The 13,170-nt window shown below is 45.6% G+C and overlaps 1 protein-coding gene across 1 annotated transcript in view; it reads right to left on the reverse strand.

The window, feature by feature from the left end:
• The window catches only part of LOC149281926 (protein shisa-6-like), a 63,303-nt gene extending 59,910 nt beyond the window's left edge, over nt 1-3,393 (reverse strand). The window contains exon 1 of the mRNA XM_089498828.1: nt 2,840-3,393. Coding sequence (XP_089354954.1) covers nt 2,840-3,393 — 554 coding nt within the window. The remainder of the gene's footprint in view (nt 1-2,839) is intronic.
• Between the last annotated feature and the right edge of the window lie 9,777 nt (nt 3,394-13,170).

The following is a 13,170-nucleotide window of genomic DNA, read 5'->3' on the forward strand; positions in this document are numbered from 1 at the left end:
AATAAAATCACTCCGGGGTCTGTTGGGAAGTTTTTACAACGAGAACCCCCATCATGCTGTCTAAAAATAATAAAATCCAATATTTCAATTATCAGCCCTTTTCTTTCCAAAGAAGAAGATCTTGGGGATCGTCTGGAGAACAAGCCGTCTGTGGCCGTCAGTGGCCGTCGGTGGCCCTCAGTCTCTGAGCCAGCATGCTGCTATACAATGTATCAAACAAGAATGCTCCTAATAGGCATCCTTAATTGTAAGCTCGTGTGAGCCGGGCCCCCCTCACCCGTTGTTTCTATAAGTTATATAATACTTGTTATGTCCTGTCTACCCATTGTACAGCGCTACGGAATATGATGGCGATATATAAAACAATAAATAACTATGATAACGCTGATGACCGTTCTTTTTTCTGTGTAATTTCTTGCTTTATGTTTTCTGGAGTATTAGCAAAGACTTTATGACAGATAACCCAGGATTTCTAATAATACCCTGCTTATATATTATTTATATAATAATAATAATAAATATAAATATAATAATAATAATAATAATAAATATAAAATATTAAAATATATATATAATAAATAAAATAATACATATAAAATAATAATAAATATAAAAAAAAAATATAATAACAATAATATAAAATAAGTTACTATAAAATGATATTATTATTATATATAATCTATTTGTTAGATCAGTACGAGCGCCGTTTGGGGAATCCTCGTGTGAATCTCTTATAGATCTATGGCAACCCATTTATGGTCTGGCTTTACCAAATAAAAAACATTATTTTACCTCCCATATTCAAATATTTTTTCCCCATTATATCTGCACCAATCACACAATAATGTCACATTTTCATCGTGCGTTTCATTTCTAGCTACTTTAGGTATTGGAATGATTTGGATTCAAAAACAAAAAATTCCTAATTTTCAACATATCACAAAATGAAATCCAGGTTTAGCATTAGGATAATGATTGTGTTATTAATAATTGTGATTTTTTTTTTTTGGGGGGGGGGGTGACGTCAGGGTAATTATGATGCAATTTATGTCATTTTGTGTCCGATATGCGGGGTATCCATACCCACCCATCCTGAGGAGGGCAATGTTCACTAAACAGCTGCCCTCTTCTTTAGTAGGGGGGTATTTACCTCTTACCAGAGGGGGGCGCTGCATTTTGCCATTTAAAGTAGTGGGTGGAAATTTAATAGAAAATTGTGGGCTCTTTTTCCTCCCCGGGTGTTCCTAGATGTACTCTTTCATTTATTTTATTATATGCTCTATGAGAGGGGGCATCTTGATTGGATATTTGACACGGCCATGCGCAGCGGGGTTTGTTTCTGTAACCCTGCCAGGGAGTCCAGAATCTTCATGATGGGAGTTGGAGTCCAGCCTTATGCCACTCTGGGGTTGGAGCGATTACGGCCGCCGTTAAATTGACTCGATTCCCTGCTCTTTTGATAAGAAGGATCCCCAGGGATGCTCGAGAGTCCTCGTGTATCCCTTAGCACTAGAGCTTTTAACAGGGAACGTGAGAGCCCCCAAACTGGGGGCAATTATCAGCCCACTGGGGCGGTATCACCGGGTGGGTAACCCGGTATTTGGGGGAATCCAGTCTTTTCTACGTTGGAAATGTCACCCTTGCTAAAGAAGCCGTGATATCTGATTCAGTCTGTCTCTAACTGTCTGATAAAATCTGTGCTGGCTGGGTTGTGTTTGCATGGAGTCGCCGTCCAGCCGAGGAAGCCGGAGAATGTACAGTGGGAGATCATAGGACTGCTAATAGTAGAAAATAAAGTAAAAAATAGGGGTTTAGCGTTTTTTTGCCTATACTGAACAGCTACCACTCATGGGGGGTAAATATTTGTCTGTGTTCATCTGGCCCAAGGAGCTGACAATCGAAAATACACGACGGGGATTCACATTGAGAGCCAGATGAGGTCTCGTACCCCAGATTATAGATGGAGCACAGGGTGAGCGCCACTGAAATTCCTCGACCCATTCCACACCAGTAAAGACAAGACGTATTAAAATGCCCCCAAAAATTTAGATATTATATATAAATGGCGTGTGTTGGATTGCGCAACACAATGGCAGGGAGGTTAACCTCTTGTGTGCCCAGGGTGCCCAGTGGCTGAAAGCACAGAACCGCCACATTACCGCGGGCTCTGTGGATCTGCAGTCAGATTTTCATGTGTTAAGCGGCAGCGTCACGGCACATACAACTTACATGTTACATAATAACCACATGTTTGTTCCACGTTCCGCCACCAATGCCAAATATATAAACCCTGTCCCCGGTCCAGGGTGCGATGGCTACATATACATTTTGCCTTCCCAACCCCCCCTCGTGGGGCTAGAAGAGGCTCCGGGCCGCCTAATACAGAGAATCATGGAATTCTTTTTAATTTTCCAACCATGTCTTAACTCTTTGTGTACCAGAGTGTGTCATTGGATCTCAAAGGGTTAAATCCCTCTCCGTCTCATAATGGATACAAAGTTGCAGCCAAGTTAATCTGAGACGCTTATCGGGCCACCCAGTTCTTGAATTTGTTGGAAGAAAGGACCCACGGGATTATAGTGGTTTTGTGGCACAGGGCTACGTTAATGAATGGAACAGATGGATCATTTCATGGCTTGACGTTGGTAATGTTGGTGGCGTTTGGCACCCAAGACCCTGAGTTGGTGAAAACCCACCGGAATGGGACCTTTAGTGTGTAGGTATATGCAGACATGATATTCTATTTCCTCGGGAAGACATGATTTAAGTTATTATTATCGGTGTGAAACGTGGGTCTCTGCTAATAGCGAGGCTCCCTAACTGGTGGCTTCCGTCTTACCTGTGGATGTTCATTTCCCGAGGTGGACGTCTCGCTTTGTCGTAAGTCACTTTGGCGAAGACCCCAGCGATAAATATGAAGGCGATCGCCCCGCAGGTGATGTAGACCGTGGTGTTGGTTTTGTCATTGAGCGGGTCATAAGCATCGACCTCCACCACGTCGATGACGCTAGTGCTGGTTGTCTCCGTCCATAGAGGTTTCTTACACGAAACCTGGTCAAGCCTTTTGCTTTTCGTGTCGCAGCAGTATCGGAAAGAACACGTCCCGCAGCAGTACGAGTGGACCGTGTGGTTACAATCAAATTCTTTGTCCCATTGTCCGCTGACGTCGAAGTAGCCCATACATTTCTCGTACGTCATGACGACTGGAGGTCTCACCTTTCTGGTGGTGACCACCGGAGGCACGGCTGTGTTATTAAGGTCCTTCCCTTTGGGAGAGTTCACAGGCTTCTTGGACGGGCCTTGGTTTTTACCCTTGGCCTTGGCCGCGGCTTCGCAGTGGTTCAGTAGACTTAGCAGGTGGGTCGCAAGGAGGAGGACGAGTTGCCACCTCATGGTATCCAACTTTTGTTTTTCCCACTTAGACGCCAAAATTGTTACGTAGTGATTCTCGTTGGGTCTTCTTTTTCCGTCTGGAGGTTGACTCTGTCCTATAGTCTCACATCCAGTGTCCCCAGCGCTGTAGCATTACCCATTAATCCAACTTGTCTGCCTTCATCCACCACACCTAGAACACTGTCGGTGTCTGCCGGGCAGACTGGTGAACGCGGTCCTGCAGGTGGTGGAACCCTAGATCTTCGTTATGGTTGTACATTCCAGCGAATGCCCCAAAAGAGGTGTGTAGGACAGAGAGGCGATCATTTCAGCGCTGCTTGTTTTAATCGGATGCGCCTCGTCCTCATCGCGCTCTGGGTGAGAAGAAAAACAACAACAAAAAATTATGTTTTTCGTTTGTTTTTTTGGAGAAACGCTGTAATATTACGATGCACCCTTCGTGTTCCTCTAGAAAAAGCTCCGGACACCGACCGGTCTCACCGTTTTATTGCTAGTCAATTGCATGCATAATACGCGTTAACCCCTTAATCTGTAAATATTTGTTTGGGGAAAAAGCTAATTTTTTTTTTTTTGCATTCCCACCCTTTTTTTAATTCCGTCTCCCTTGTTACATGAACGGGTGGTTAACCCATTCCGCCCCAGCCTCCCCGAGCAATCCATTTATGGTGGATACCCTTGTCTGGCACCGAAAGGGTTACATTTAAATGCCTCGAGCAGGGATTCAACATGACACCGCTCCAATCCCAGACATAAAGGGTTCCGCCAAAGCTAAAATAACGACCTGAGACATTTAAGTCTTAGTTCATTTTTTTTACAGTTTTTTTTCCCTGTAAAGCCATTTTTCTTAAACCCAAAGGAGCCCCTAAAAATCAAACCTGCCCCCCTGTTTCTGCAGCATGGCGATGTGATCGAAGGCTTACAAGCTGGCATCTTATCCTCTTAGAGTTGAGTTGCATCTGCCTTTTGCATAAAAAAAACGACTCTGATTGTATTAGAGAAAAAAAACCAAAAACGCAAGATTTCTGCATAAAAATGTCTACATTTAAAAATAAAAACCCTCTTCGGAGGATCGGGAGACGCGGAAAGTACATGCGTTTTCTCCGGTTTGAACTCACCATTCCTGCCGCTTACTGCAGATGTTGGGGTTTCTCTTGAATGAATGGAAAATCTGTCTGCCTGCACTAGAAAGCCAAGAGGAGGAGATTTTAATCCGATCCAACCCCCAGCCGACAGATCGCAGATTTTTTTTCTTTTTAAATCCTCCTCCTGCATCACTTTGCAGAAATGTCGCTGGTACCCAAGTTCCAGAGGATGATAACTCCGGAACATTTAGTATCGGGGGGCCCCTGTGATGTATCTACGGGGGGGGGGGGTTGCTGCAGATGCGGGGGGGGGGGTTCATGTGTTTTATTCCTTTGTCTCTAGTGAAGCTCCAGCTTATAAGAATGTGCATCTGAGGAGTACGAGGGCACGGCTTTGCTGGGGTAACAATGTATCGATAAAGAACAAATAGCTTTACTTTAATAATAAGGCAACAAAAAGGATACTGCATATCCGTTCCAGACATAAAATCTACCTGCAGGTCGGCCCCATCTGGCCCCCGTCTGGTCTCCCCGTTTCTCCTGCTGTAAAGACTCAAACCTTAATCAGTCGTTGGTCTCGTCTTAGATTCAGGAGCCGTATGTCTATCCCACGCATGTTTAATACCCTCACTGTATTACCCTCTACCACTTCTGCTGGGAGGCTGTTTCACTTATCCACCCTCCCCCCAGTAAAGTAAAACCTCCTTGTATTACATCTAAGCCTCTGACCCTCCAGGCTTTTAGATTTTGACCTCTCGTTCTAACATTTCCCTTCCTTTTAAAGGAGGGACGGCTCACTGAGTCTGAATGAGTCTTAATGCGCTCTTCGGTAAGACTGCATCGTTCACTGACTCGGCTCGTTTGCCCTGCTGCAGCTCACATGGACACCATCGGCCAGAATGTACTCCTAGGCTTACCATCCCGAGTCTACTGGGCAAAAATGTTGACGTAAAAACCTCAGTGGGTGTCCACTTACCTTGCGCATGTTGTGATGTCATGAGATGAAAACATAATGTGCGTGAGGCAAATGACTGCGGAAACATCTTTTTCTACATTCCAGAAAGCACAACTTTTTCACATACGAGCAATTCGATATTCCAAACACCCATTGATGCCAAAAATGGCGGAGTATTTGCCCCCTTGGTGGTGGCATTGGGGTGCCATTGGGTATTGGGGTACACACATACTTTCTTTCCCTTTGCACTTTTTTTCTCCTAGATATTGTTTCCCTGAACCTTTTGTTCTACCTCCGCCAATAAAGTCTCTAATTAGATTAGGTACCCGACGCTGTTGCAGGTATCCCGACCGTGACATGAGCGTCCGGTAGTACTTTCAGACAGTCTCGCCTTGACGTGGTGGGTGAGGTCTATCGGCCACAATACAGCCGTAAAGCTTCATGATTATTTCGTCATTCATATTGCTGAATAATCCACATCGGCGAAACGCGATGGAACTTTTATTTTACGTATCTTTCAGTTTGAGTTGAGCTCGAGTTCCGATGAGCCTCGGATCAGAAGCACCGTTTGTTTTTCTGAGATAGTAAATATGGCTGAAGTTAGGACCTGTGTTTGGCCCCGGCATTGGACCCTGGGGACCCGCATAACCTCTCCCAGTTTTGATAGACTGTGCAGGGTTTATTGATCGTGATCCCGCTCCCCTGCCCCCCATTCAGCGCAGCTGCCAGCTCCTGGTTCACATCTCTTTATTCCAGCCTCCTTGGGTTTCCCTGGGCTCCTTATGGTCGTGTTTAATGAGCCGTGAAGTATCAATCAGTATGGGCGCAGGTTGGTGTCCTGATGAGCCGCACAGCAAGACTTCTGCCTCTAACATGCGCGATGATTACAGACAACTGCTAGATGCCTTCTGCCGAGATGCTAGATGCTGGCATCCCTCTCAGATGCCATCCGGTGTTTCTGGAGGAGATATTTCCACGGCTGTGTTTCCCGTTCAGCAATAGAAGATTTCTAGAGTTCCTAGTCTGGGGAAGCCTCGTCTAAGCCGCGCTTAATTTCCATAAACATTGTCCGCTTGAGAGAATTTGCAGTCCTCTTCTGTGTCATCAAAACCTTTCTTATTTCTTCTTATTTAGGAGTCATCAATGGTAAACATTTTGGGTTGGCCAACAAAATGACACCTTCTTATCCCCCACTGTCTCCCACGCTAAGAGGAAGTGTTTGGCAACATTGTTACTCAATACAACATTTGTTTTGGGGAGCACACAAACATCCTCGCCTACGTGATGTCATTGGAGAGATTTTCATGGGTTCCACGTCATGTCACTTATTTTTTTAGAAATGGTGCATCACTGGGATGGGAACTGGGTCCCAGAGTAGATTGAGACGATTGGATCCCAGGACCGGTTGACTCCCTGGGATCTGGATGCCCGGGTAATTCAAGAACACGGGAGCTCGATCCCAAAACACGTTAAGAGCCTGGGAGCTGGATTCTTGGAGACATGGAAGGCTCCGGGGCCAGATTAGGATCAGGCATTACGTGGATCTTGGACTAGAACATGTGAACCACGGGGGAGGGGGTTGGGGGGGTGATGAATTAGCCCCCTGCTGGACTCCGCAGGGACACAGATTCACAACTTGGCACCAGCAAAATCTCAACGTTCAGAACACAGATACAAATGCAAAGTCAATGAGAGACCATGACCCACAACTGTGGTTTGGACCCACCAGGGTGGGCAATAGAGGAAAAAATATTCAAGGAAAGCAAATTGGATGCCAAGAGGACCTTCCATCCAGTGAATATATTCAACAAACACACATAATGTTCTTTCTTTTCAGATGGAACTTTGTAGTGTTTGTTGGTTATTGTGTTTGTTTGTTTTATCCTTTTCTTTTGTGAATTTCAGGATTCCTCCAGATTCAGGGTCTCCTAAATTACCATCTTCGGGGCGTTATATGCTTTTCGGACTCATTCGCTCCGGATTAATCATGCACTTTATTTTTTTTATCTTTTTATTCCATCCACCTGACTTTCCATCCAGCTGCTGCTTTGTGTTGCGGAATCGTTTGGAAATTAGTGATCACCGGAGCCGTGTTAACATTCGGGATTAGATGCTTCTCCGCTTCAGGAAAAAAAAACGTCAATGCCTGACAACAATGGAGGGGGGGGGGGATACAAATGAAGAGATGCTGAGCTCTGTGATCACAATAGGCACTCTCAGGCAGCCCGGTCCGCATGGACTACAACTCCCACGATCCTTCAGCTCCTGCGGATTATAACTTTCACGATCCTTCAGCTCCCATTAACTATAATTCCTGCGGCCTCTGCCAGCGAGTGCCTTATGATCGATATTAATCACTTTCCGCTACGGATGGAGATCGCCTAAGTCCCAGTTGTGTATTTATGATACTTTATGATACAAATAAATGTTTTTGATACTCTATTGCGCTATTTATAGAATATTTAGAATGATACCTATATATATATATAAAAAAAAATCTCTATGTTGACAAAGCCGTAAGGATGAGGTACGGGTATCATTTCCACTCTATCACTGATTCCCAGAATCATTAAATATTTATTTTGCTTTTTTTTTTCTAAAAAAAACTTTATTTAAATGTCTTTATAAAGACAGTCGGGGGCCAAACTCTAGTTGAAGTTTCTCCTCCGTCAGAGAAGTCCTGGGTTCCTGGAGCCTGCAGTGGTTCATCGCTTCTTGTTACATAGTATTTATTTTAATAGATAGGAACATATTAATTATTGGTAGACGCAACGTGGCCGAAGGCTAAACTCCCGACCTCAACGTGATCTTTGTCTTTCAACGTGCATAAAATAATTGCACCGCATCCAACAATCTGCTTAGGAGTCTTCTAACGTTGTCCTTCGCCAGGAATTAAATGGTTACGTATCCAGCAATTTAATTTAACTACACATCTCTACAAAACACCCCGACAATTGAACTAAAAAAGGTTGCGTCTACAAGGCACGAGAGCTCCCGGGCATTCTGGCTAATTAGAACGCGCTGTTTGAATTCAATCAAACGGCCAGCGTAGTGGGGGGGGAGAGCGCTAAATATGCCAACGCATTTCGCATAGTTTTATAGAAGGAGAATTCTGCATACCGCTCCATTTCCGATTCATCAAACTGTCTAAAATCAGTTTAAAAGCAGTTTGATGATTCAGTCCCGTACAATAGCGTGGCATGCAGCTTTCTCACGTGGGAAATATTCACCCTTTGATGAATACACAATGCCTAATTAACTATTTAATATCTTCACTCACTTTTCTTGAGCATTTTTTTTTGCCCTATAATTAAAGATCCTTTTTAAGCCACATTTGTGCTCTTTTATTTTTTTGTATCATAGTAACGTCTTGGTTCACAAACATTTCGCCCACTGCCATTCAAGAAGGCGAATATAATTCCAGTTTCCAAAGAAACCCAGCTACGCAGATCCTGGCTTTTAGCGCGTTTGCTTTTGGTCAAGGAAATGTGAAATCAAACTGAAGCGTTTATAAGATGTTTTTTATCGGTACAATCGGGTGATTCTGGTTTAGAATACTTTATCCCCGACTATAGATCGGAATTTGTTATTGCCGGGTGAAGGCCGTGGAGCTTGGCATCAGTGCTGGGGATGGGCCATGGAACTTGGCGTCAGTGCTGGGGGTAGGCCCAGGAGCTCGGCGTCAGCGCCGGGTGGAGGCCGTGGAGCTCGGGGTCAGCGCCGGGTGGAGGCCGTGGAGCTCGGCGTCAGTGCCGGGTGGAGGCTGTGGAGCTCGGCATCAGTGCCGGGTGGAGGCCGTGGAGCTCGGCATCAGTGCCGGGTGGAGGCCGTGGAGCTTGGCGTCAGTGCCGGGTGTAGGCCGTTGAGCTCGGCATCAGTGCCGGGTGGAGGCCGTGGAGCTCGGCGTCAGTGCCGGGTGGAGGCCGTGGAGCTTGGCGTCAGTGCCGGGTGGAGGCCGTGGAGCTTGGCGTCAGTGCCGGGTGGAGGCCGTGGAGCTTGGCGTCAGTGCCGGGTGGACGCCGTGGAGCTTGGCGTCTGTGATGGGTGAAGGCCGTGGAGCTTGGCGTCAGTGCTGGGTGGAGGCCGTGGAGCTCGGCGTCAGTGCTGGGGGTAGGCCCAGGAGCTTGGCGTCAGCGCCGGGTGGAGGCCGTGGAGCTTGGCGTCAGTGCTGGGTGGAGGCCGTGGAGCTTGGCGTCTGTGATGGGTGAAGGCCGTGGAGCTTGGCGTCAGTGCTGGGGGCAGACTATGACACTTTGTGTCCGTCCCCTGAACATACCATGGATGTGAATGTAAATGTGGTCTTTAATATGATGCAGTTACATCCCATTAAATGCCGTCAGCTTTGAAACAATTAACCCTTTCCACGGGTATATATATATATATATATATAATGAATGTGTGTGTAAACTGGCAATTTCCACCATGAACCGATAAGAATGACATTTTGTTCCACGTATCGCTTCCTTTCCTGATTCTGTAGATGGAAGGAAATATTTTTGCTTTTTTAAATATTTGGCGCTTCCCCTCGCTTTGGCCCCCAGCGGACGGCCCTGCTTTCCGGCCTCTGATGGGTTAAAGTTTTTGTATTCTACACGCAGCTTCAGCGCAGGAGATGCCCGCGAGCCGCACACCGAGTGGAGATGCCGAGGCTTTATAAGAGGGCTGTGTCTGTGATCTGAGTGTTTAATGACAATAAGGACGGAGTTAATGTTGTTCGCCGCCGCGGTGGAAGCATCCGGTGGGTATAACAGTCTCCTGCCCGCGAGCCGGTGGGAAATGCTTATTATTTGCAGCGTTAATGCCTAGTGAAGGAGCGCGGGGATTCCTGCCAAACCTCTACCTGTTATATGGCTAAGTGGAGAGGCTTCGCGGCGGGCGGCTGTCAGCTCAGCATCTTCCCGAGCGCTAAATAAACTCTGATATCGATGAGAAAGCAGACTCTCGGAGAGACCGGACACTGCTGTCCACCCGTGGTCTGTCTCCTGAGACCCTCAGCCTCCTTAATCCATTTCTCAAAGGCTTCACAATGCAGGATTCCTGCCCGACATGGGGTGTCACTGATGTGGGGTAACTGAGGCTGCTGCCCCCCCACACTGGTGTGGGTCACGAGTTAGATAGATCTAGACTGTATAACCATATGTTGAGTGGTGATGCCTCGCACATCATGGCGGGATACGCACCCACAATGATGAGTATGCAGCAAAGCTCTACGCAGCAGCGAGTCTCCTTACAGTAAAAAGAAAGGAGCTGGGCTTGCCATGTGAGCTAACAATCCAAATACGTTGTGCCGACACCAGTCTGTTAAATGGCTTCTCAATCTGCTGCACAACAAATTATTAAATTGTAAGCTCTTGAGTAGGGCTTCCAACCCCTCAAACCATTAAGTCAGTTTGGCTCCTGTCTTACAAACAAAGCGAACTCTGTCTGCATTGACTTGGTCATATCACCGCCATAAGGGACATGGGGGGGGGACACGGTACCGGCATAGCCCTTGGTTTTATTATATCTGCCTTTAAAACTGTGTCTCACTAGAAACGTCCATACGCTACGCCGGGCTATACGGAGATCATTTTATAACTGGCATCTGCACCATACCTGCGCAGGCAGACACCATCGCCCTAGTAATGTTCCAGCTACCATGTGACACTCTCTCTCCACGGTGTTGCTACATGTTACACGTAGTATACATGTGTCAGTCTCTCGGTGTCACAGTGGAGTAAATCAAAGTCCCACGCAATCCTCAGTCCGCACATGCGATCTCATTCATGTTCCACGTATCATGACGTGCCGTGTTCTTGCCTTTTGGATCCAGTAATGCTCTGGAGCTTTGGGCTGGTGGTTACAGATGACAGAAACATTGCTCAATTTGTTACAATGTGACATTACCGTCTCCCAGGTCTCTAACGTCCCGGCAGTAAGGAAGTCAGTAATTCGCTTTTCAGGATTATGTATCATCCACATTTATTTCCCATTCCTAAACTCGGTTTCAAACAAACTTCTAATTAAATCATTAAAATTCTACAACATGAAGAACGAACCTGCTCTCCCTTTACCTGAGACGTGGACACTAATTGGAACGTGTATCTAATTTTGTTTTCCACGTAGATTAAAGTTTTAACGACAGTAGCATTATTAAAAATGAAAACAATATTAATTACTGGCTGCACTAACATGTGTACATGATGTATAGTCACAATCTGCCACCGTTCCACTGTTACAGAGTATCTTTAGTGTAATCCATCTCATTATAGTTTATTACAGAACTCTTCTCTCAGTTTTCTCCTGCCCAGCAGACCCCTCTGCAATCCTCAATCCTTTTTCTTTTACTGCAGACCTCTTTCTCCCCAATCTTTTCTCCTTTCTTGCCCAGCAGTCCTCTCTCTCTCTCCTAAACCCTTTTCCTCTACTGCCCAGCAGACCTCTCTCTCCTCCAATCTGTTTTGCTTTCCTGCCCAGCAGACCTCTCTCTCCTCCAATCTGTTTTGCTTTCCTGCCCAGCAGACCTCTCTCTCCTCCAATCTGTTTTCCTTTACTGTCCAGCAGACCCCCTCTCTCCCCAATCTGTTTTTCTTTTACTGCCCAGCAGACCTCTTTCTTCCCAATCTTTTCTCCTTTCCTGCCCAGCAGACCTCTCTCTTTCTCTCTTCAGTACATTTTCATTTACTGCCCAGCAGACCTTTCTCTTCTCAATATTTTAGCCTTTACTGCCCAGCAGCCCTCTCTCTCCTCAATTCTTTTACTGCCCAGCAGCCCTCTCTCTCCTCAATTCTTTTACTGCCCAGCAGCCCTCTCTCTCCTCAATCCTTTTACTGCCCAGCAGCCCTCTCTCTCCTCAATCCTTTTACTGCACAGCAGCCCTCTCTCTCCTCAATCCTTTTACTGCACAGCAGACCTCTCCTCATGAATGTTTAACCTTTACTGCCCAGCAGACCTCTCTGTCTCCTAAGTGCTTTTTCACGTCCTGCCCATCAGAACCTCTCTCTCTTTCATTTCTCCCCCTACTGCTTCCAAGTTCCTTAATTCCCTCCAAACAGTCTTATTCCTCCTGAAACATATTATTCCAGTTGGTCTCTCAAAGCTCTATCCTAGGGTTGGGCTAATTCAGTAGGTCAGTTTATCATAAGAAAGATGCATAAAGGCAGACACTAGATTGCAAGCTCTTCAGAGCAGTGTCCTTTTCCCTCTTACATCTTTAATTTTCATCATAGTTAGAATCTTACCAAATGCTTATGTTTGTGAAGGACCTATGTAGAACATAAAACAGCAGCCTGAACAGGGTCAGTTATCATATTTAATTTCTTTAGGGAATAAACGTAATATCTGTTTAATGTTACATGACTCGGCGGTGTGTTTTTCCTGAAACTTTTTGTCCCCGAGGCTGTTCTATCCCGGCTCGGAATAAATTCTATACCCCCCAAGTTCCCATTACGAAGCTGTCCACTAGAGAGCATCTTTATATTGAAATAAAACCTCGCGTTTTTATCACTTTCCTTGTGGATTGCAGGTTAATACGCGTTCAATCGAGTGTTTATTTTACCCCCTTGGCTTTCTCTTCTTATGAAACAAATATTGTGAGCCCAGCGTAATATTAAACCTATCACCGCCGTAATAATGTAGCGGTGTGTGTGTCGTGCACAGACCTTGCCGTTAAATTAATCGTTAATGCCAATATGTTATACGCCATTTTTAATTCCCCTTTTTAATAAAAAAGTATAATGTGATCATTTATGACTTATCCTC

Source organism: Sceloporus occidentalis, unplaced genomic scaffold (genome assembly GCF_023333645.1).
Source record: "Sceloporus occidentalis isolate IW3139 unplaced genomic scaffold, rSceOcc1.0.p SCAF_126, whole genome shotgun sequence".
NCBI lineage: Eukaryota > Metazoa > Chordata > Lepidosauria > Squamata > Phrynosomatidae > Sceloporus > Sceloporus occidentalis.